Source organism: Pogona vitticeps, chromosome 12, assembly GCF_051106095.1.
Source record: "Pogona vitticeps strain Pit_001003342236 chromosome 12, PviZW2.1, whole genome shotgun sequence".
In the NCBI taxonomy this organism is placed as follows: domain Eukaryota; kingdom Metazoa; phylum Chordata; class Lepidosauria; order Squamata; family Agamidae; genus Pogona; species Pogona vitticeps.
Window position 1 is genome coordinate 10837364 of NC_135794.1, and position 24451 is coordinate 10861814.

Sequence of the window (24451 nt, forward strand, 5' to 3'; positions counted from 1 at the left end):
CCCAGGGAGGCAACCTTCTCCTGGGTTCTTGGGTGCACCTTCCCCCCCCATATCCCCTTCACCCTGGAGTCGGAGAGCCCTCGGGGCTGCCAACCAGGAAAGAATCGGCAGAGGCAGGCCCAGGAAGGAGTAGCGGCCAAGAGGCAGGACCAGAGGAAGGGAGGGAGCTGGGCACGGGAAGGCTCCCTGCAGTGCAGCAAAGATGAGCGGTGAACGCTTGAAGCAACCCAGGGCTCCCGTGTGAGCACCGATGGCGGTTTGAGACGTGAAATGGGCTGTGAATCAAACCCCAGCCACGCTGAATTGTTCACTTCTCCAGAGGAGTCAGACCCTTAGAGAAGGACTAGAAATGCTTGCCTGGGACCACCGTGGGTTTTATTTAGAGGACCAGGAGCAGACCTCAGACCCACATATAAGTCAGGAAAGGGCCGGGCAGCCTCTTCTGCTGAGAGGACATCCTGGAACGATGGAAGCCGACTTGGCCTCCCGGGTCTGGTTCCCTGAGAGGCAAAAGCCGCTTGGGCTTTCCTCACACGTCCCAGAGGGCTTCCTGGGATGGGATGTTGTGGTAAACAGGGGGCAGTAAACAGGCCAGATCATAATGGTTTTAAGGATGATGAAAGCAGCCTGCAGGCCAGCAGCCTTGCCCCCCTTGGCTAGCTCGGGTCATCAAGACATGTCATAGAGGAAAGACAAGCCCTCTGTCCCCCCCTCAAAATTTTCCCTCAGAGTGAATGCGGTCCTGAGCAAAGAGCCATTTTTTTTGCTTAGTTCACTCAAATTATTGTTATTCTTATCATTCTTATCATTATCATTATTATTCTGATTATTATTATTCTTCTGATTACTATTATTCTGATTATTATTATTATCAATATTATTATCAATATTATTATCATTATTATTATTATTATCATTATTATTATCAATATTATTATCATTATTATTATTAGTTTAATTATTGATATATCGTATCCATCTGGCAGCCAGGGCCCCTCTGGGGCCAAAGTGGTCCAATATGGAGGGCCACTTAAAGAAAGGTAGGTGGGGGGGCGGAAGGAGGGCGGGAGGGAGGGGGTTCTTTCAGTCTATCCTCCCAGGGCTTGGCTTCCAGGTCCAGCAGGGGGTTGGATTGGATGGTCTCATCAGCCCTTCCAAGCCCACCATCTTAGGACAGATTTGCCAGACTCTGTTCCTTGCGCCTCTTATTTATTTATTTATTTATTTATTTATTTATTTATTTATTTATTTATTTATTTATTTATTTATTTATTTATTTATTTATTTATTTATTTATTTATTTATTTATTTATTTATTCAATTTATATGCCACCCACACTACCCAGAGGTCTCTGGGCGGCTTAGAACTCTTTTATTGGTAACCACCAATCCCATGTTCTCCCTTTCAGAGCTTCAGCATCAGGTTAGCATCCAGCTGCAGGGCCTGGAAGATGCTGATGTGGCTGCCCAAGATCTCCTCCGCAGAGCTGGAGAGAGCAAGACGAAGCTGCTGGTCCCTCTGTTGACCGAAGAGATGCTGAAAGAGGTAAGAGGCAATTTTTCACAATCAACAGCAATTTGTTTGGAAAGTTGTCTTCGGAGTCTTTGGAGCTGCAGAGGAGGGCATCTCGGCAATGGCTTTTATCAGTCTTTCCATCGTTCCAGAGGGCAGGTCTGATAGGAGGGGACAGTCTGAAAGGCAGGATCTAACTTTTTTTTTTAAAAAAATAACTTTTATGACATCACAAACAGACAAACAAAACAAACAAAAACATATATATATGTGTGTGGGTGTTTTTCATACAATCATACAGTGGTGCCTCGCATAGCGATCGCTCTGTTTAGCGATGAAATCGCTTTGCAACACATTTTTTGCAGTTACAAAAGAGATTGCTTTGCGATGTTCCCTATGGGGGAATTTCACTTTGTGATGATCGGTTCCCTGCTTCAGGCACCGATCATCGCAAAGCGGTGATTTTTTAACAGCTGATTGGCGGTTTCAAAATCGCCGCTGGGTAAACAAAATGGCCGCCCACCAAAAATGGCCGCGCTATGGAGGACCTTCACTGAACGGTGAGTTTTAAGCCCATAGGAATGCATTAATCGCATTTTAATGCGTTTCCATGGGCTTTTTAATATCGCATAGAGACGTTTTCGTTTTGCAGCGATTTCGCTGGAACGAATTAACGTCGCAATGCGAGGCACCACTGTATCCAATAGGTAGCCTGCCTACATAAACCATATTTCCCTACTAAGATATTTAAACCATATTATATTCTAAAATGGAGAATATAATATGGTTTAAATATCTTAATAGGGCAATATGGTTTATGTAGTCAGACTATTTATTTATTTATTTATTTATTTATTTATTTATTTATTTATTTATTTATTTATTTATTTATTTATTTATTTATTTATTTTATTTTTACCCCGCCCCTCTAGACCATGTCTACTCAGGGCGGCTTACAAAATAAAACAAAACAGTATAAAAATATATAAAATCATAAAATTACAAATTTCAATTTAAAACAATTAATTTAAAGAGAGGATTACCAAGATGGAATAGCAAAGAAAAAAGGAGAGAGAAAGACTTAATTGACTGGAGGGAAGGATATGATTGTATGGAAAACACCTTCCTGCATATATGTTTTTGTTTGTTTTGTATGTCTGTTTGTGATGTAATAAAAGTTTTTTAATATGTCTATGTGTATATATAATATGGTTTAAATATCTTAATAGGGCAATATGGTTTATGTAGTCAGACTATATATTGAATATGATTGTATGGAAAACACCTTCCCGCATATATGTTTTTGTTTGTTTTGTATGTCTGTTTGTGATGTAATAAAAGTTTTTTAATATGTCTGTGTGTATATATAATATGGTTTAAATATCTTAATAGGGCAATATTGTTTATGTAGTCAGACTATATATTGAATATGATTGTATGGAAAACACCTTCCCGCATATATGTCTTTGTTTGTTTTATATGTCTGTTTGTGATGTAATAAAAGTTTTTAATATGTGTGTGTGTGTGTATAATATAGTTTAAATATCTTAGTAGGGCAATATGGTTTATGTAGTCAGACTATATACTGGATATGATTGTATGGAAAACATCTTCCCGCATATAGGTTTTTGTTTGTTTTGTATGTCTGTTTGTGATGTAATAAAAGTTTTTTAATGTGTGTGTGTGTGTGTGTGTGTGTGTGTGTGTGTGTGTATGTATGTATGTGTGTATGTGTATGTATATTTTGTATCAATGCTTCAACTATTAAGTTTAGTAAAAACCTTCCTGATTTATAATAATTAACATACATACATTATCTGAAGTATCTTACACCTATATTTATCTTTCACTAAGCATTTTCTGTTATTATATTTAACATGAAACACTTCAAGTTTAAGAATTATATATGCTTATCTATTACCTATATAGATGAAAGTCTATATAGTTTTGAAGATTGTTCTTCCTGACGTTTCGCCAGACTCTGTGGCTGGCATCTTCAGAGGACTGGAGTAGGAACTCAGTCCATGCTCTGTTGCTGTTTGCTGGATAGTTGAGCATTTATAGCTGTGGGAACAGCTTTTTGTCCTATTCAGGAGATAGGTTGATGATGGTGATCAGCGTGTTTTTGTTGTGGATGTATTGTTATGATAAGAGGGAGAGATTATCTGTCACTGTGATTGATGGGTATCTTTAGCTGGTCTTTTTTTGTGCAATGATCCCTGGCTTTCCTGGCTGGATAGAGTTGGTTGACCTTTTTGCATGCTGTATTTTCCAGTGCTGGGAGCCAGGCCTTATTAAGTTTTATAGACTTTCCTCTTCTTTGTTGAAGCTCTGCTAGTGCTTATGGATTTCAGTGGCTTCCCTGTGCAGTCTAACATAATGCTTGCTGGTGTTGTCCAGTAGTCCAGTGTTTTGAAATAGAATTTCACGCCCGGCTTGTTTTAGGGAATGTTCAGCTACTGCTGATTTTTCCGGTTGCTGTAGTTTGCAGTGTCTCTCATGCTGTTTGAGTCTGGTGTGAAAGCTGCGTTTTGTGGTTCCAATATACAGTGGTGCCTCGCATTACGACATTAATTCATTCCAGCAAAATCGCTGTAGAACGAAAATGTCGTTAAGCGAAAATAAAAAAGCCATTGAAACACATTAAAACCTGGTTAATGTGTTCCAATCGGCTAAGAACTCACCGTCCAGCGCAGATCCTCCATAGAGGTGGCCATTTTTGGGTGCCTGTGCAGCGAAAAATGGCTCCTAAACACAGCAGGGAGCCATTCTGAGCATCAGACGGCCATTTTGAAAACCCGACGATCAGCTGATCGTTGGGAAGCGGAAATCAGTTCCCAAAACAGGGAACCGATCATCACGCAGCGAAATTCCCACATTAAAATGTTGTTTTGCGATCGCTGTTGTGATCGCAAAAACCTCGTCATAATGCGGATTTGTCGTTAAACGGAGCGCCTGTCTTGCGATGCACCACTGTATACCTGTCCACAACTGCAAGGTATCCGGTATACTCCTGCAGTGGTGAGGGGCTTCCTTTTGTCCTTTGTTGACTGTAATATTTGTGGTGGGTCTAAATATTGTTTGTAGGCTGTGTTTTTTCAAAAGTTTCCCCATGCGGTCCATTACCCCTTTGATGTAAGGCAGAAAGACTTTATTTGTGGGTGCCTGTTTTTCCTCTTCAGTTTGGTGTTGTTTTCTTGGTTTCATTCTTGGAATAGCCATTCGCCTGTAGGGCCCAATTCAGATGGTTGAGTTCGGTGCTGAGAAATGGAGCTGCACAGTTCCCATTTGCACGGTCTACCAGAGTTTTGATTATGCCTCTTTTTTGTCCTGGGTGGTGGTTGGAGTTTTTGTGTAGGTACCGGTCTCTGTGTGTGGGTTTTCTGTAGACCTTGTGTCCCAATAGGAGGCCAGTTTTGCGTATGACCACGACATCTAAGAAAGGGAGCTGGCCCTCTGTTTCTTTTTCCATGGTGAATTGTATAATTGGGTGGATGCTGTTAAGATGGTTTCGAAATTCTTCCAGTTTTTCTTCACCGTGGTTCCAAATTGCGAAGGTGTCATCCATGTATTGGAACCAGACTGTGGGTGTGAAGGGTGCCGAAGCCAGGGCCTGTTTTTTGAAATGTTCCGTGTACGGTCAACCCTCAACTTCTGAACGTCCCTAGATACGGATTTTTCGATTTACGAACAGCTCCGTTGGCAAAAATTGGCATCGACGTGCGAACAGAGCTCGACGTAGGAACAAGGTCAAGGCTGTGTTCGCAAGTCAATGCCTTTTTTTTTTTTTTTTTTTTGCTAACGGAGCCGTTTGTAAATGGCTCCCTGCAAAAAGGCATGGAGAAAGGGCTGGAACTTCGAATTTCCTGCCCTTTCTCCCTGCCTTTTTGCCTTCAGAGCTCTCACACGGCTTTCTCCGATGTCGGGGGGAAGCCCTTTGAGAGTTCCGAAGCTGCCGATCGCAGCGGCGGGTACCACGAGGGAGGTATCCCAGGGCTTGCCTGCCACCATGGGAGACCTCCCTGGGGGTCCCTGCCACCACGATCTGCGCCTTCAGGGCTCTCAAAGGGCTTCCTCCGATGTTGGGCCGAAAGCCCTTTGAGAGCTCCGAAGGCAAAAATGCATGGAGAAAGGGCTGGAAATTCGAATTTCCAGCCCTTTCTCCCTGCCTTTTTGCAGGGAGCCATTTACGAACAGCCCCATAGGCAAAAAATTTTTGGAAACAGAGCCTTGACCTTGTTCTCAAAGGGCTTTCCCCCCGAGATCGGAGGAAGCCCTTTGAGACCTCCGAAGCCAAAAAGGCAGGGAGAAAGGCCTGGAAATTCAATTTTCCAGCCCTTTCCCCCTGCTTTTTTGGCTTTTGAAATGCTGGAATGGATTAATTCCGTTCCCATGCATTTCAATGGGAAATGGTACTTCGAGTTACGAACTTTTTGACGTACGAATGTCGTTCCAATACGGATTAAGTTTGTAAGTCGAGGTACCACTGTAGAAGTTTGCTATAACTGGGCTGAGGGGGCTCCCCATGGCCACTTCATCTGTCTGTTCATAGAACTTGTTATCCTACTGAAAGTAGGTGGTTGTTAGGCAGTGTTGGAAAAGGGCCTTGATGTCTTCTGGAAAGATCTGCTGGAGGAGTGTCAGTACGTTGCATGGGTGGGGAAATTATTTAGATTTAACTGGGGTGTGGGGTGAGTTGGCTTGTATATTAGACTCTGGCTATGGTGGAATTTCTATGTTGTACTCAGCTGGGGGGTCTGTCTTTTTTTCTTGGGGGTGGGGCTATAGCTTATATTGCTTGTTGTGTTAGAGTTGCCTCGGGTTGGGTGTCCTGTTACTCGAAAATACAGGGTAGGGGTCGTTTGCAATGAATGTTTAACAAAATGTTTGTTGTTCTCGGTATTTTTGGTGAAATTGATGGTTTTTTAGACGTTTTATGTCATATGAGCATTTAAAGATTGTAATACATGGGATATCTAGCAGAATACACACCTTGATAATATGGACTAGGTGCACTGTAATGGTTGGGCACTTGAAATGTACAGAGAGTTGAAAATAGATAACAAATGCAGTGGTCCCTCGCTTAGCAATTGCTCAATTTAACGATGAAATTGCTTAGCGATGACTTTTTCTGAGCCTTTTTGCGCTTTGTTTAACGATGGTCCCTATGGGCGATTTTCGCTTAGCGACGGTTGGGACCATGCTTCGCATAACGATTAAATTTTGGGTCACCTGTTTAGCATAACGATGGTTTAAACAGCCTCATGTTTGCTGTTTTCAAAATGTTTTTTAGTTAAAGTTTACTGTTTAAAATGTTTCAAACAATAAAGTGCACTTAATAAGCCCTTTGTTAACCAAATTTGACTTTGTTCTGACTCTTTTTTAATTTGTTGTTGTCCCCCCCCCCCATTGAGATGCATTGAACAGGTTTCAATGCATTTCAATTGGGGAACCGCGTTTCACTTAGCGATGTTTCCTATGGCGATTTTCACTTAAGGATGGCAATTCGTTCCCATTGGAACGGATTATCCGGTTTTCAATGCATTTCAATGGGAAACCGTGTTTCGCTTAGCGATGTTTTCGGTTAGCAACAAATTTTTAGGAATGAATTAACATCACTAAGCGAGGCACCACTGTACTAAATGCCGAAGGGGCCAAGGAATGTGGGGTCATGGGTGAGATGTAGCATACTCATCAACCATGGGTGGTCTTGGAAGGATAAGAGTGGGTGGAGTTGGACATAATGTGCCTGACTTAACAACCACAGGTCTTGGAAAATACAGTTGTGATGCAACCTCGATATAAGAGCCTGAAGCTGGACATGATAAACCTTTCATGCAAGGATTGCTGATCTCTCGGGAGGGGTACAATATAGAATATTTGATGGTAGGGCAAGGATTATGTAAGATTAAGCAGGTATTTGCATGCTTGTTATCCATGGGGTGGGCAATTTACTGTACTTTATGTAGTGACATGTAATTAGTATGATTAAGAGCATTATGTCTATGATGATATGCATGGGGCAAAAACATCTATGCACGATATACATGGGGCATAAGATTACATTATTTGAGGACTAATAATGGGGATTATACATATATGTATGCGTGCTTTTTTACTCTTTCAGCAATGGGGGTGGGGGGGCACCGGACGATAGGAAACGGATGAGGGCAAGCCTGGGGAACAGATTTATTTTGGTGCTTACCAGTAATATTTAGTCAGTGGTGTAAGACAAAAGATAGTTTAGTTAAAATATTGGCTTTGGGGGGCAGGGTTGGGTTTGGTCGCTGTCGGCCGGAAGGATTGTGCACGCTGGGCCATTTGACCAGCACTTCTAGCCAGGGTCAGATCATGGAATCAATCCAGAGTTTAGGAAAGTTAGTATCTTTTTCTGAAGATGATGGTTCTGAGAAACCCCCAGCCGCCCTCGTTACCAGCCTGGCTGGATGGGAGCTTCTGGCCACGGACAGCCAAAACATTCCTGACCTCTGGATTCATTGGTTCCCCGAAAGCCCATCCCCTATTTCAAGTTTGCAAGGGGATAAAGAAGGGAGTAATGATGCCTCAACCTGATCTGCTTGTTTAGGGAGCTCCGGAGGAACGCAGCAAGAGAGCCAGTGACCTCCTTCTGTCTTTGGCCAAAGGCCACTTCCATGAGGTCATGGGATACCTCCAGAACATCTTAAAGGAGGTGGACACGCCGCCCCACCCCATGCTGCTGAAGACCCTGGAGAACTTCAGCTCTCGCTACGGTCTGCACCTCTCGAGTTTTTCTTCCATGGTTGTGGGTTTTGATGTCCTCCTTTCCCAGATGGCTTGCGGGGAGGGGGATTGGGGGAGGACTAGTGAACTGAAGAAGCTGGACCAAAGGTGCCAAATTCATGAGACCTCCATTAAAATTAGAAGTGGGAAGGGACCCCCTTTTCCCCAACTGCACAATGTCCGACTAATTGCAGGAAAGCCCACCCTTTCCCCAGTGTTCCTTGTTTGTTCTTGAATCCCTGGTAGAGGGTGGTGTCTTTTCTGCCGGACCCCCTCGCCTTGCTGTTTTCCCTGCTTCTACCTTGGGTCTCAAAAAAGACTCGCCCAAGCTTGCCCCGGAGTGATGTTGACACTGAGCTGTAGCAGAAAGCGGCTACAGCGTGATCCTCCTCCTCCTCAGAAGGCCCGTTGCCTTCCCTCGAAGGAGTGTTTGGGTTGTGCCTCTTAAGCTTCCTGCTGGGCTTCACTACCCTGTTTGATTTCTTCCCCATCACATCTTGATGGAAATGAATGAGTAGATCATGGTGTGGGTCTTTTTCTCCTTTTGCAGCTCTCCGGACCGTGCCCTACATCATTACCAGCTTCCTTTACCTTCAGGTCATCCTGATCCTTGACCTGGGAAGCCGAGAGAAGGTGGCCATCTGTTCTGGTGAGTGGGAAAGCGGATCTCTTCCTCGGGAGTTGGCCTAAGAGTCCTCCCCATTCCTATCCGTCTGACGGCCTTTCTAGACGGAGCCCCTCTTCTCCTTAAAGTACAGACTTCTGTGCCGAGGTCATTGGCATATTCCCCACCATCCCATCTTCCCGTCTTCTTCCCGTCTTGCATTTCCCGGTGACTTTCCTGAGACTTGCTCCAGCTTTTGAAGAGACAAACGGGTTTCTTCAAGGGCAGAGAAATGGATTGTTCAGTTTAACCCCAAGTGTTAGAAGGGGAGGAGACCAAAAGCAACACACGAGGTGCAAGGGGCAAGTAGAGCAGGTCGAGCGAGGGTTCTGCAAAAGAAAGCCAAGCGGGTTTGGGAAAGGAGCAATGGGGAAGGATCCGGTCCATTTCCCCTAAGGGTCAAACCCTGTCCGCCTGCTATAAGCTCCATGTCTCTGACCCCAGGGAAGGTCCTCAGGGGTCAGGCTTTCACCTTCGTCCTCTTCTTTCACAGCTGTGGAGAAAATGTGTGTCTCCGTCGCCCACTATTATAAGAACTGGAGGCTGTGCCACTATCCTCGGGAGGCGGAGTCCAGCTTTTGCCGTCCCCTCCTGTCCATCTACCAGCGGCTGAGTGGATACTGGCAGCAGGAGGAGGACAGAAATGTAAGCAAACTCATTTTTATTTCAATTTGGGTGAGTTCCCGGTTGTATCAGGTAGAAGGAGTCGTGCCAGCCTGGGAGAGGGGAGTCTTTTTTCGGTCATGCTGCTCCCTGCACAGGAAGAGGCTTGTGTCTCTTACACGAAGGGGCTTCCCTTGCCTTGGCTCTGGTCAGGAAGGGCCAAGGAAGGGGGAGCAGCGCCTTCCCTCTGACTCAAAGCCAATCGGGAGGGAAGGCGAGACGTAGTGCCCTCACTCGGAATAGTTGCTGGGGAAGGAGCTGCAATGCAAAGATTGCTCTTCCATTGGGCGGAGGGGGGGCAACATTGATTCTCCCCTCCCAGTGATGCCTTGCAAAAAAAGAATGAAAAAGATACACAGCCCCTCTTTTGCTCCTGTGTTGGTCCTCGTGAAGCGTCTGGATGATGGGCTGCTTTGCCCGGTGACTGCACAGCTGGGAAGAATCCTGTCTGTCCAGAGTGCCGGGATCTTATGGTCACCATTGGTTTCTGACGAAGGCCAGCCAAGCTTGTCCTGGCTTGAGATGAGATTCCTTCTCCTCTGGGGATGGATCCGTTTCCCTGCATTGATTGAGGGACCGAACCCTAAGGAGGTTCTTTGCATTTCTCTCTCTTGCAGGTGAGCGAGGCGGCTTTGAAGGCTCGGTGGCCAATGTTGGCCGTTCTCGTTCGGTACCAGACACAGCAGGATGAAATTTTAAGGAAGTTCCCAGATGTCATCAAGGAGAGCAGGATGGTGGATGCTCCCCTCATGGCCAAAGTAAATGGATAGTCATGGGAGAGGCGGGAATACATTCTTTGGAGACGGGCGCGCTCAGGAGGATGATGGCAGAGAGGTGCTCGCCAGGGTCTCCCTGCTTGGGCTTGTCCTGGATCACCAAAGCCAGGCCATCCCTTAAGCTGCCAGAGGCAGCCCTACAGAGGAGAGTGGAGACGCCAGGATTTTTTGGGGGGTGAGGGGGCCGTGAAACGGCTCCAGACCTAGGAAGACATTTACAGGCCCTGAGCGCAAGGGTTGCGCACGGGGCACCATAAAGAGCACCACTGTTGCTGGGTGGGAGAGTCAAAAGATGGTAGTCCAACTCCCCCCCTCCTGAAAGCCTTTCTGAGCTCTGGGAGAATAGGAAGGGCCCCCTCGCAGGCTTCTCCAGGGCCTTGACCACTGTCCTGCTCAGGAAGCGGTCCTGCTGCTCTTCAGCCCCGGGGGCTCAATTTGCATGGCTGAGAAAAGGCACAGCACCAAACAGACACTGACTTCTCTCTCCCCCCCCCCCACCGCCCGTGTTTTCTTTTTAGGGACTTTATCTGTTCCTGGAGGGCTGCGTGGACTGTCATCCCCCAAACCTCAAGAAGGTCTTCTGGACTCTTGAGAAGTCCACGTTCAGCAAGGTAAGTCAGAGAAGGCTCTGATGGCGATCCCTCCCACCCAAAACGGAAGCCCCCGTTGGTTGCTCTCCACGTGCCCGGGGGGTGCGCTAGAAAGATATCATAAGAGTGGCATCACTAGGCTACACTGCCCAGAATCCTCCAGCTGACACAGGGATGTGGAACAGTTTTCACCCCATCCCAGAGCAGCCTGAAAATCATCCCACTCCCCAAGAGCTTTGCTGCTCTCCCTTCTGGTGATCTGGAGATCTCTCCAGCCTCTTTCACGTCATGGAGAGGAAGGGTGGATCCCATCGCGACAAGGAGAACGTCATGAGCTGAGATGAAGACGAGGGCATAGAGACGTGGGTGCAAGGCAGAAAGGTCTCTCTGGCTTTCCAAGCCAGGAGTAAAAGCAAAGTCTTGCAACCCGACACAGACAAAGGGTGAGGCCCAAACATTGAGGGGATTCAGAGAAAACCATGCAGTCCAGATGGAAAGTGGTTTCCATGCCCAACCAAAAAGAAATTTACTTTTTTTGGACTACAGTAAAAAAGACCATTCTGGCTGTGTGATGTTAGCTCTATAATCCAAAAGAAAGAGGAGGAGGAGGAGGAGGGAGGGAGGAAGGGAGGGAGGAAGGGAGGAAAAAGAAAAGCATACAAAAAAAAATAATAATTGTCCAAACTCTGGCAATAACAAATCCCTGCCGGGGCCCCAGTGAAATTGCCAGGGAGTCCAAACAGGAGCCACAGCCGGGAGACATCTGCACGACCTGAGTCTGCTCAACAGAGAGAGTAAAGGCCGAGAGAAGGAGGTTCCAGTCCTCAGAAACGTTCCCTGGCAGGAAGCAGGCCCTGGTCTTGCAGAAGGAATGGCCGGCGGGACCAGCAGCTCTCCTCCCAAGGCGCTTTTAGGGGCTTCCGGATCCCCCTCAGATGGGGTTTCTTCAGCACGGGAGGCAGACTTGGAGAGGCAACCGACGAGATGACTTTCCTCCCTTTTTTTGCCAGGCGAGGGAAGCGACCCTGTTCTTCCTGAAGGAGCTCCTGAGCTCCCCGAAGGTCGAGGGATGTCTGGAATGGGAGATGGTCACCTACCTCTTCCGTCAGGTCGCCGTTCGTACCAGTCAAGGGGTAAGTCAGCGCGAAAGAGCCCCGAGAGATCCTTCCTCTGGCAGGGACGAGGCGACTCGGGGACCCCTTCCAAGCCCATCGGGAGGCCTCTCTGGGCCTGCCTGTCTCGTGACCGCCTGCCTCCTGCCATTCCAAAAGACGTTTCCCAAGCTCTGGGCTCTAGTAGGCGTCCCATCATCCCTCCATCATCAAGAGTGCACTGGTTGGAAACGTTGTGCAGGGGTGGGTGTGCAGTCAAGCCCCTCTTGGAATCGGCTGGGTGGGGAAGAGGCCCTCCCATCTGTGTGTGTGTTTGTGTGTCCGAGTCCCTCCTTTTCACTCCAGCCTTCGCTGGGTTGCACCTTGGCACAGGGGCACCTCCTCCACGTGCTGCCACCACCGTCTGGCTCAAACGCTTCCGAGGTGCGCAAGCTTTGTGCTTGTGGCACTCCCCGTGGGTGAAGGGGCGCTTTTTGGGAGGGGGGACCTTTTCTCTGGAGACGGTTCTGGTTTCCTGACCTGGTTGTTTCTGTGGTTCTTGTGTGTCTGTGTACGGCAGGTCAGAGACAGTGCCAGAGGCCTGATGCCAAGGGAAGCCGATGTCCAGGACTTGTCCATCGAGGTCCTGGAACACGTCAACACTTCGGCCACCGGGATGTTTAAAGTGAGTAGCTTGGGTGGATTTGCCCTTCAGAAGACCGGAGGAGTTTCACCCCTCTTCCTACTCGGGGTGAGGTCAGGCAGGGAGAGAGCTGGCATTTTAGCCTGGGGAGCGCTTTATGTCCCAGCAATCCTACGGCACTCGGGGAAGAGAACGCCAGCCTGGCCCCAATCTGTGATGCCGAGCTACTCCAGACCGAGGCTGGGCTCTGATTCTCTGACGGTCCCCTCTCTCCTCTTGGCAGGCTCTGTGGCCGAAGCTGTTATCCTTCTTGCTTCCTCCGGAATACACGCCAGCTCTGACCCCGCTCTGCAGATGCCTTAAGGAGTTGGCCGTCCTTCGGCCGGAAGGATCCGTCCTTTTCCTGGGATCCTGCAGAGGAGGTCAGTTGGTCAGTGGGTTGGTTGGGTACCAAAGGCAGTCCCCTGGGCTTGAACTGTGCATGGCTGGGTGGGATTGGCACTCACCTCTCTTCCCATGGGAGGGAATGGATCCCTCTCTCCTTTGGAGAGGTCATGCCTCGCTGAAGAGGTCTCGGGTGGGTGGGGAGCCTTCCAGGGGCCAATGTCAGACATATGTCCCAGGAAAACCCAGGCCAGAGCACCCCCAGAGGGGCCAGAGATCAATGTGATAAGATGCAAGGCAGGGCCTCTGGGATGGAAGGAGGCTCGCCGTTCCTTGAGCCCGGAGGGAAGGGGAATCCTATTTCTCAGTGAAAGCTCGGGCCAAGGGGAGTCCGGGGTGCTCCAGAAAGGAGCAGGCCCACCTCCGCCCCCCCCAGACCTCCATGTCCTTTTGTGGCTTTCCGAAGGAGCCCGGTCCGTTGCTGGAAGGATCCTAGTGACTAGACCTGGGAAGGAGATGAGGAACAGTGGGAAACCTTTCCATGATTCCAGAGCTTGCATCACTAACGTCCTCCCCCCCCCTCGACCCCTGTTCTTCTCCTTTTAGTAAAGCTCCCAAGTCCGCAAGAAGTCTTCGGACGGCTTCTGGTGAGCAATGCTTAGAAAAAGCATCTACGTTTTTGTCTTGGGGGTGGGTGGGAGTATGGAGGTGAAAGGTCCTCTCAGTTCCTTGACCTCCCATTTCCCAGAGTGTGTGGTGGCTTCTCGGTGCAGGGATTCCAAAAGAGAGGTATTGCAGAAACCTCTTCGGCCCAGTACGCTGGCTGGGGAGCTGAGTGGGAGACCGTTCTGGCCGGAGGGCCCGAGGGGGTGAGATGGATTCCATGCTGAGCCTGCTCCAGAGAAGCTCCAGCCTGCGGGGCCTTGGGCAAGCTGCAGATGCACCTCCTCTGCCAAGGGCTGGAGGGGCACCTCTGAGTGCTGTGTCCCTTGGAAGCCCTGGAAAGGGTGGCCAGAAGTCCATATTGTCTTGACTGCACACGATCTTTGCATTATTACTTCTAATGGTTCTTTCCAGAGTTTGGAAAGCTGCTTTTGCAAAAAGCCATTCACCCCAGATCCTCCCTGGAAGGTGAAAAAGCAGGTCATCCCATAGCAAAGTGCTCCCCCCCTTTGAACGGAGATGTCGTTGCCTTCTTCATTGCAGAAAATTAGTTAAAGGTGGGCTAACGAGAAATGTAGGAAGAAAGGAACTCCCCGAAGGATCGGAAAGTTCCTTCCGCTGCAATATTGTTAGCTGGCTTCATGACAACCCAGGGAGAGGCAAAATGCAGCCCTCAGCCCTGCTGGGGCCAACCAGCTCCCCCGCTTGTGTCAAAAACTGAAAACGCAACAACCGAAGGGGCCACGAGAGGGAACTAGAGAAGACGTCCCGGTCTTGTTCTGGTCTCTCAGTGAGGAAACCACCCACTTGCTTTTTAGGGGGGCAGTTTTCTGTGGGATGGTGTCATCTAGTGGAAGGGCTCTCCCGTCCAAATCCAGCGGAGAGACCCAGAATCCTAAGGAAAGCATCAGTTAGGATAGTGCCTGCGTAATGCTAGGCACTACTCTGGGCGGTTTATGTAAAAAATAATAATAATTAAGGACAATAAATAGAACATCATCTAAAAGCAACGCATCTCATATAAAGCAAGGAAATCAAAACCATCCGTACCGCAGCTCATAAATCAGACTAACCAGGTGATGGCATGAAGGGTGGCCTCGTTGCCACCTGAGCCTGACGAGAGGATGCCCTCCGAGGCTTCAGGGAGCAGCCTTGCTTTGAGCATCCTCTTCAAGGCCGGGATGTTGCCCAGCGCAGGACCCCCCCCCCCCGGATTGGAAATGGACCGAGCAGAGAAGGCGCCAACGGGTCACTGGGACCCCCCTCTTCTCGGGAGGGCGATTGCCTGCCTATTTCCAGCAGAGGAACTGCTCCTGAATCTGAGCCGCTGGCAGTTAGAGATGGACGGGTGAGTCCTGGCTTCTCCTTCGGGGGCCCTCCTTTCTCATGTCTCCTCTCCTGCCTACAGGTATTGTCCTCCTCCGGGAGCCAAAGAGGCTTCTGGGCCCTCCAGCTTCTGCACGCTCTGCGAGCTGACATCCATGAGGCCATCGTTCATCTGTGGGCGCAGCAAATCCCAGCGCTTTGGGGGTATTGCCAGGCAGGTAGGTCGCCCGATGGGTGCCTGACAGGAGGATTCATGGTGAAATGCTTTCCCGCCCCCCGGCCCGTCTCAAAATCTTAAAAGTGCTGCGCTTCACTTTGCAAGCTATCCGAGGAATAGCGCTGTCTTCCAGAAGGCCCCTTGATCTTGCTTTCATTTCTCTAAAGTTCCTGACATTCGTTTCATCCGTTCACCTGATTTTGGATTTTTTCCTGGAAGAATTCAGGAGCACCTAGCAATCCAAAAGTAGGTTTGCCTTTTCAGACCTTTTGCCCCAGTTCTGAAGAGCTTCCCTAGACAGCCCCCCCACCTCCCAGGGACGCACACGAAGCAGGCGGACCTCTATATAGGTTCTGGCAGGCATGGGTGGCTTAAAGTCTTTGAGCAGTTTTCAAATTCATAAAGGAAACAGTAAGGAAATAGTTATGTTACTTTTGTAACATACATTCATTTTCTGTTTGTATTTTTACATGGATTATATTAATATGTCAGAGAACTTTAGTCATTTTGGTGATGTTGAAACATTGTAATTCTCTCTCTATATATTGAATCTATATGTAAAGGTCACAATGTTTACTAATAGGGTACACACAAAAACAGGGCACAGACAGTTTAAAAAGGACTGATTTTCCTACCATTTGGTACTTGAAAGATTGTGAAAAATGTCTGCACCTTGTGCATGACACACCTATAGTGTGAAAGTCATGTGTTCCAAGTGATGATGTTGACCATCCTCGGCTAGTTTGAGGGATAGTAAGGAAATGTTATTCTTGTGAAATAGCACCACAATTGGTAAACAGCATTACTTTTGCCTCCTTTTTTCACATGTAGCCAATTATATTTAGAGATGCCTTTCAAAATCCTGCCTGGGGGTCTCTAAGAGGGAGGTTTTTGCCTATTTTTAAGAGTACGTTAGTAGGACGTTCCTCTTTAAACAGTGAGGGATGACCAACAGATTCCATTTCAAGAAGTCATGGCTCAAGTACTACTCTTGAAAAATACGGTCCCAAACTCTACATCACACCCACACCCACCCACACCCGTCCCAATTGAGTTGGTACAACGATGTCCTCTTTTCCTTCCAGAAGGCACCAGAGGAAGCCAACCTGAGTGGCAGCAGAAGCTTCTGCAGGTGAGGTTCTGCTCTTCTTCGACCAGGAACTGGCTGGAGGGAGAAGAGGGATCTCTTCGACAGACCAGGCTGGGGGTGGGAGGGGTGTCTCCTGGACTCTGGTCCATTAGCCTGAGGGGCAAAAAGGAAGAGCCTGTGAAGTCAGATGCCCTGGGCAGCAAATGGGAAGAAGGACAGACAGGTGTAGACGACGTAGGACACAGCGGAGAACCGTCCTCCCCCAGTGTTTGACTCGGAGACCAAGCTGGTCCATTTTGGCTCTCCGGTTTGGCAGCCTATTGGCTTTAGACTAGGTGAAGAGAGTGCTTAGCCCCTTTTCCCCTCAGCTCCGGTGGGAAGTCATAGTCTCCATTTCTTTAAGAAGTGATTTTCCAAGGACATTTTTAAGGCATTTGGGCAGGGGAAAGGGCAGGAGTGGAGTCTTAGGAGCAGACGCCGAGGCCCTCGTGAACCAAATGTCTGGATTCATTCATGCTCTCCCCCTTAGTTCCTGAGGAGGTCCCTGAAGACCATGGAGGACGACAGGTGGACCAAGAACCTGATCTTAGCCCTGGAAGATCAGATGGGCAGCTATGCGGACGGGTCCCTTGAAAAGGTTCGTTCCCCCGTTTCTCGTAAAACCCGCAGTCCTGTGGCCCCTCAGCTTCTCCCCCGAGCGTGGAAAGCTGCTGCAACCTGGGGGAGACCTCAGTCCCTCTCAGCCAACATTCGTCCAAAGCAGCTGCTGCAGAACATAGTGGCGGAAATCCTGTTGCTTCGCCTAGGAAGTCGCCCTGGTGGAGGCCCCTTGAATGGGCGGGGGTGGGATGGGTCAACGCCTCCCTCAGGATTCTGTTGCTTCAGTGGGCCTTCTTGAGGGCCACTTTCCACACCAAGCAACCGGATTTCGGCCGGAGTTGTCCAGCCTCTGCTGGACGGCCTCCAGTGAAGGACCGCCGACCCAAAGATCTAGACAGGTGTCCGATTGTTCGACTGAAACCTCCCCCCCGGTCTACCCCTCCTTCTCTTTCAGAGCGTCCTCTATCAAGTCCTGGGCTTGTCACTGGCCTGCTGCGCGGACCGCACATACGTCCTGCACTGGCTGGAGCGTTTGATTGAGAACGCCAATTATTTGGAAGCAGCCGAGAAAGAGGTGAGTCTCTAGCGAGTCAGGGCAGCCTTCAGAGTTCTGTACCCACCTGCCGTCTCTTTTGTCCTTTGAGGGGTGGGGACGGTGGCGGCTTCTTAATAGATGGACGCCCTGCTCTTCAACCAAGAAGGTTTTTCTACCTCTCTTAAGTTGAAACCCTCCACAACATTGCAAGGGAGTGAAGATCACCCGGCTGTGCTAGGATGCCACAGAGTCAGGAACATGATGGTGTGCTAGGGGTGGTCTTCCCTCCCTGCCACACCGGGAGATCTAATCCAGTTTCAGTCATTTCTCACATCAGCATCCCTTCTCCAATCTTTCTCTCTCTCTCGGTCCCCTCTCCCCCCACCCCCCCTTACAGAAAGTTGCCGAAATCCTTTCTTTTGCTGCGCTGGACCATTTAGATCTGACCCTGGCCACCTTGAACGACTGCAGAGCTGGCATAGATCTCAAGATGGGGTTGTCTGCCCTCCTCACCCACCATAAGGTAAACCAGCGGCCGGGGCCAGCAGGTCAATGCCAACTCTCAAATAAGCCACCCTGGATTCAACGGGATCTAAAACTGGAGCCTGAGCCTCCTCTGATGCCAGCCATTCATCACATTCCATGGGATCGCTGGCTGCAGAATGAGGAGGTTTGCTCAACTGATGGGATTTACCTAAGTGTTGACATACGACTCAGCAGTGCATTCCGTGGCTGAATTCCTGTTGGGCAGTGTGACGAACACGGGTTCGAAAACACACGTGTAAGCTTGGACAGAGAGCAATCAGGAGCTTGCACATGCTAAAATGGGCTGAAAGAGTCCAATTCAGCCAACCATGCTACAACACTCCTTCTCACAAGTCTGCCCACATAAGAACACCCTGGTACTCTCAGATATTATTGTGAAAAGGTCAAGTGGGCTTTGTAGTCCTTAGACTTAACTTGCACCACTGACAGGACTCTAAGTAAGCTAGGCCGAGGCAGCACTCTCAGATGACCCTATGGCAAGTGTACTGTTCAGGAAACCAAATGAGTTTTATAATCTTTATTTTATTAAAGAAAAAGCATGTTACTAAGCCAAATTAAACCAAAACAAATAATCTAGTATTGTGCTGTTTAGGTACACAGATGTAGTGAATCAAAGAAAACATGAAAAATATAAAAGTATTCAAAAATCCAAAAAGCCATTAAAAAGAATAAAAACAGTTCCAGTCCAAGAAATCATTAGTAAAATAAAATAATCCAAGTAGGTTATGAAATGAATGACTACATCTCTACTGACAAGATACTCAGCACTGGCACTCCACAAGGCTGTGTCCTTAGTCCACTACTGTTCTCCATTTATTCATCGGATTGCACCAATAACCATCCCAGTAATAGGATTATCAAATTTGCAGACGATACTACACTAGTAGGACTTATCTCTGGGGATGATGAGTCTGCGTATCGGGACGAGGTATTACAGCTATCCCGCTGGTGCAAAAAAAACAATCTTTTATTTAACATCCAAAAAACCAAGGAATTCATAGTGGACTATAGGAAAAAAAGAGCAGACATTCAGCCACTGTATATAGATGGAGTTTGTGTGGAACAGGTGGTTGAATGTAAGTTTCTTGGGACTATCATAACAAATGACCTGACTTGGAGTGCAAACACCGCTGCGTTAATCAGGAAGGCACAACAACGGTTGTATTTTCTAAGGATTCTTAGAAAGCAACAATTGACTGAGAGTTTGTTAATCACCTTCTATCGGAGTTCGATTGAGAGCATATTATCCTACTGTCTCTGTGTATGGTTCACGAGCTGCACAGTGGCAGAGAAAAAGGCAATTCAAAGGGTGATTAAGATGGCCCAAAACATCATTGGCTGTTCACTCCCCTCTTTGGAAGAATTGTATAAGAACAGATGTAAGAGGAAGATATCTAACATACTGAAAGACTCCTCTCATCCGGGATATCAGCTCTTTAAACTATTACCATCAGGAAGGAGATTCAGGGTATTGAAAGCAAGGACAAGCAGATTCAAGAACAGTTTTTACCCAAGTGCAGTATTGAGTTTAAATGTGGGGCCATAGGTTTTTGGTGGATTTCAATTGCTGAGAGAAAACGGGGTATCTATATTTGGATGGTGAAAGTTGTGTATATTTTAACTTTTTTTTGTAGTGTTGTCCAGTTTTACCTTGGGGAAGAGCACCTCATTTCGTTGCACCCACTTGTGAGCGCAATGACAAATAAATTTCTTATGTCTTATGTCTTATGTCTTAAAAGGCTATAGTCCTCAGTGATCCTATAGAATAAAAATCCCTAAACAAAAGTAAAAATCTATTATATGTCCCATAGTCCTTAGAAAAGAATAATCCAGTAAATATACCATAGTCCTTACAAAATTACAAGAGCATAGTCCATATGGAGTATTCCAAGAAAAGAAGTTCATAGAGAATATTCCATAGGTAACAGTCCATAGAGAATAGTCCATGCATAGTCCTTAGGAAAATCCCATAAGTCTAAAAGTAATCCAGCAAAGCATAGAAACCAGTCCATGTAGGTAGGCCACCACACTTCTCTCTCAAGACATCAGGGTAAGTCCCAAATGGCTGAAGTGTAGATCACGAATCACTGAAAGGTCGGTCTTGGAAAGACAATGTCCATAGGTAAAAAGTTCCTTTTTCAAGAGTAACTGGCAAAGGCCTAATGCACCTTCTCACGATGTCATCCAATCAGAGTTCGTTACTAGGCAAACAGTCCTGTTACATCACATGAATTCTTTCTCATACACAGCAGATGTTATTTGGGTTTACGGTGGTTTCTCAAAGAGTCACAACAATTTCCATCTATCTAATCACACAGAGCCCTTCTCAGGCCTTCAGAATAACATTCTCTCTGCTCGCCTAGAAAACAACTTGTCAGCATAGCACAGATACCATATACAAAGAAACAAAATGGAACCTCTCTGGCTTATTTCTTAATTACAAAACCCATATGCCTTAAAAGATTTTAATCTTAAAAACCCATCTCATCACAGGCAGCTCCACCTGCACCTGGGGATGACATCATCCTCATTGGTGGCAAATCCCTGCTCATTATGAGCCCATTGCTGCTGCTTGATGGCAATTTCAGGGTGCAGAACCCCAAAATTGCCAAGAGAAGCCTGTCACCAAGCGGCATCTTCTGCGGTCGATTTGTGCACAGAATCATTGTGCCTGCGGAGCTGCTCAACAGGATTTCAGCCCCTGGGCTTCTGCAGATGAGACAGGTGGAGTGCTGGATTGTTTCCAACACCCAAAAAGTGAAGTTAAGCATACAATCCTGAAGCATTTTTAATGGGGGAAAGTCAGTCCGCCTTCCCCCACTCACCCCCAGATCACAGGACATATGTAATTTGATAAAACCAAATCAATCCTGCTGCCATGGCGATCAAAGAAGGGACAGAAGAGGGAAACGGGCAGAGAGAGACAGACAGACAAACAGATGATAAGGTAGCAGCTGCCACCTTGCCAAAACACCCCTTTCTGTTGCCTACTTAGGATTACAAGACTGGCAGGCGAGGGCACCTCCTTAAGACCCTGATCCTGGCCTACAGCCGGGTTGCCATCCGGGCCCCCAAAGAGTTCCTGTTGAAGAGTGGGGAGGCAGAGATCCTGAAAAAAGTCCTCGACCTTTACAGGATGAGCTTCCAGGTAAGAAGTAGAAGGGGGTCGGAGGGTTGGATTCTGGTGAAATGGGGCACGGAGGGAGCAGGTCGCTGTGGGGAGGGGTGGGAATGGAAGAGAGGGAGTTCACTGTACTCCAGAAACCAGCCAAAGTGACCTGCCCTAAAATTCAGGTGCCACGTTGCAGCTTGTGTGTCTCAGGGTGCTGCCATTAGCCTTTTCTTGCCTCACTGAGAACTGAAGCAGATGAGACGCTTAGCTCCTATTCAGAAGTGGTGCTCCTCAAGTGGTAAAAGATGTCTGGTTGCCATAGTAGCTGACTTCCCTCACCTTCACCACTTGCATCTTGTAGGTTTTGTTTCATGAGTGGCCACTTTCAGTGCTCATCTTGGATTGTCTAGGCATCTGGCTCTGAGGAAATCTCTTTCTGGGAGCCAAAACAAAGAGAAAGAAAGAATGAGAGAGAGAGAGAGAGAGAGAGAGAGAGAGAGAGAGAGAGAGAGAGAGAGAGAGAGAGAATTGATCTCTCTCTTAAATGCCTGTCTCAATCCCGAAATCTCACTTCCCTCCTTCCTAGCAAGGAAGAGGTGACATCTGCCAAGAAGCATTCAGTTTTGGGCTTTTTCCATTCAGAACCGTTCAAGAAAAATCCAGACCATTGAGGGGGAACCCCCTCTGATGATTCTGCGCCATTTGCATAGCAAAGCCGTTTATCCCCTGGCCCAAGGCCTGTGTCCTTAACATTTTAAACAATAAATTTTAAAAAGGCCAGCTGCCTTTCTAGGCTTGTGCAAAGAGGTCAGTTTCTCCATTTTATTTTTCAGGTCCTGGGAGTCAAAATTGAGAGCCAGGTAAGCTGTCGCAGATCTGAGGGTGTGATCGGGCACCTCCGTGTCCGGATTTTTCCCCTTGAAGTGGAAGCAGGATGGAGGGCCCCTGCTAGGGCCCCTATTCATATGTGGCATTTCCCCTGGTGGAATCTCTTGTCCTACTATGATGATGATGATGATGATGATGATGGTGATGATGATGATAATGATGATGATGATGATCAACTCCTCCCCCCACTTGAGGAATCCTAGAGAGATGCCGCCAGACGGCATGAAACGGGGGGGGGGGAGGGCTTGCTATTTTTGTTGCCCTGTCCAGTTGCTTCTGGATGGCAGCCCTCGTTCCGCTTCCAGAGGGTGGGAGACGTTCACACCAAGCTCACCCTGGAATCCTGGAATCCTGGAGTTGGGAGGCCATCGAGTCCAACCCTCTGCTCGAGGCAGGAATCCGAATCCAAGCAGATCCGACCGAGGGTTGTCCAGTTGGCTCTTGAAGGCCTCCAGGGTTGACTCCCGCTCGCGAGTTCCCAGGGCCAGGCCGCGATCTGAGCCCCGTTCCAAACTCAACTGGCTATAGCATGCTGGCTCTCGGAAGGCGGCAGGACTGCGAAAGGATCCTCACACGATCAACCCTTTGAGGAGGCTTCTTTCTTGAGGTGGAGGGACCCAAGAGAAATCAGCTTGATAGGCCGACAGAATTCCTTAAAAGGGGTTCCTTCCCACCCCCGTGGAATTCGTGTCTGCTCACTGCAATTTCTGTGGCTGGTGGTTTCGCAGAGTTTTGAGCGAAATCCTACCTGACTTTGGGCAAGGCTCTTTGAACCACATCCTTCTCTCGGGTTTGATCTTTTCTGAGAGAGACTCACCATTGTTCGAGGCGAATCTGGTGGGGAGGCAAGAGGAAGCCTTCTCAGGGGTTGCCCCCAGGTTCATGATCTCCCTGCTGAGGGAAGTTAAACAAGCAGATTGTAGACATACATTTGGTACCAGTACCAAAGGAGGAGGATGATGACCATTGGGTTCTTTTAGGCAAGACAGGACACCCACCTGAAGCTGATCTTCTGCGAGAGCGTCGCCAGCATCTGCAAAGCCATCTCTGAAGCCCAGGACGGGAACTTCCAGCTGGGCTGCAAAAAAGAGCTCTTGGAGGCTTTGTTGGTAAGCAACGTGGGGGGGGCGGGACACCCGAAGGGTCCGGTGGGGTTCCCAGAAAGCCCAGAAGAGGGAGGGGGCGTCTCTTCAGACCCGGGGGGGTCTTCCTCGTGGCACAAAGGAGACTTTTGGAAGCTCCGCCAGGGAGACCCTTCTTGGAGGGCTTCCACCACGAGAGCCCCACCCGCTCTTTGGGGAGGGGTCTCCTTGGGAGCAAAGCGTCCAGCCGGCAGCTCTGCTCAGAACGGTTGTTGCCCCAACACCTCGGGGAATGGCTGTCCGTGGAAAAAACGGGACTCCCCCTCAGGAAAGCACCTTCAACCCCCTTCTGGGCGATTTTAGAAAGCATTTTGGTCGTATCCTCTGTTGAGTGGATGAAACCCTCATCTCTCCTCCCCCTCCTTCTTGTTTTTCCTTCCTTTTTGCTCCTTCCACCACCACCACCACCACCACCACGGGGGTCTTCAGGCCTTTCTTGGGACGGAGCGCCTTGAGAACTTGAGAAGCTCCCTTCTCCCAGCAACCATCTCGGCCTTAGTCTCCCTGAGGTAAGTTATCGATAGGCAACGGAGAGGCCAGCTGGGCTAGGGAGGCCTCCCTCAGGCAGCAACTGGTGTGGGGCGGGGGCGGCTCTTCGATGTGACAGGGGGGCTCCCCTGTCAGTGCATTTGGTTGACGGGCACGAGACGGGCAGGGAAGTGAGGCTGCCAGCTGACGTGAAGGCCACAGGGTTTCCCTCCAGAGACACAGTCCTCCAAAGCTGCTGTCCTTGCCCTGCCCACTCGCCAATGATTATACAGAGGCAGAGGCAGTCTGATTGCTTGTCACGATGCTCTCACATGTAGATCAGAACGAGAGAGAGCCAGCCTGAGATTTGGGCTGCCTTTCTGCCTGGGACCTTTGTAAACCTCTGTCTGGATTCTCAATCTACCTTCCTTCTGCTAGCCACCTCAAGCCGCGCCTGCCAGTGGAAGCTCTCCGGGAAATGCTGGACGGAGTCATCAAGAGTCTCTTTCTCCTCCCTCCCCTGGAGCGTCTTAAAAGGATAGCATATGATGAACAGGATGCGTCCAACATCGAGGTATGTCAGGCAGGTTTTCTTCTAGGTCTTCCTTTTTAACCTCTGATGGGAGCTTTCCCGAAACATCCTATTGCATAGGAGGATGCAATATAGAAGAGGATAGATGGCTGAAACGTCGCTTTGCTTTTTTTTTTTTAACCGCCAAGGCCTCTTAAACATCCTAATGTCATTGTGCGGTCAATGTCTGTTTGTTTCCACTCTTTG

The 24451-nt window shown here is 48.4% G+C and overlaps 2 protein-coding genes across 2 annotated transcripts in view; one reads left to right on the plus strand and one right to left on the minus strand.

Annotated features, from left to right (window-relative positions):
* LOC140702388 (methionyl-tRNA formyltransferase, mitochondrial-like) overlaps positions 1-24451 on the minus strand; it is an 83376-nt gene that overhangs the window by 17602 nt on the left and 41323 nt on the right. The gene's annotated exons all lie outside the window — the stretch shown is intronic.
* LOC140702432 (maestro heat-like repeat-containing protein family member 1) lies at positions 1019-23983 on the plus strand. Its single transcript, XM_078381057.1, has 21 exons — positions 1019-1040; positions 1410-1546; positions 5411-5498; positions 8158-8265; positions 8826-8924; positions 9384-9445; positions 10220-10360; positions 10897-10989; positions 11979-12101; positions 12640-12744; positions 12986-13132; positions 15158-15293; positions 16378-16424; positions 16912-17019; positions 17437-17556; positions 17915-18187; positions 20557-20787; positions 21059-21211; positions 22009-22035; positions 23044-23172; positions 23909-23983. Exons 1-21 carry the CDS (start codon positions 1019-1021, stop codon positions 23981-23983), a joined length of 2424 nt encoding a protein of 807 aa, XP_078237183.1.

Excerpts from the sequence above, each read along its gene's own strand:
- LOC140702432 (XM_078381057.1), top strand. The coding sequence starts at position 1,019 with ATGGAGGGCCACTTAAAGAAAG. Across the intron at positions 9,446-10,219 it reads TTCACAGCTGTGGAGAAAAT|GTGAGCGAGGCGGCTTTGAA; the intron begins GTGTGTCTCCGT and ends TCTCTCTTGCAG. Across the intron at positions 17,020-17,436 it reads CGGACGGGTCCCTTGAAAAG|AGCGTCCTCTATCAAGTCCT; the intron begins GTTCGTTCCCCC and ends CTTCTCTTTCAG.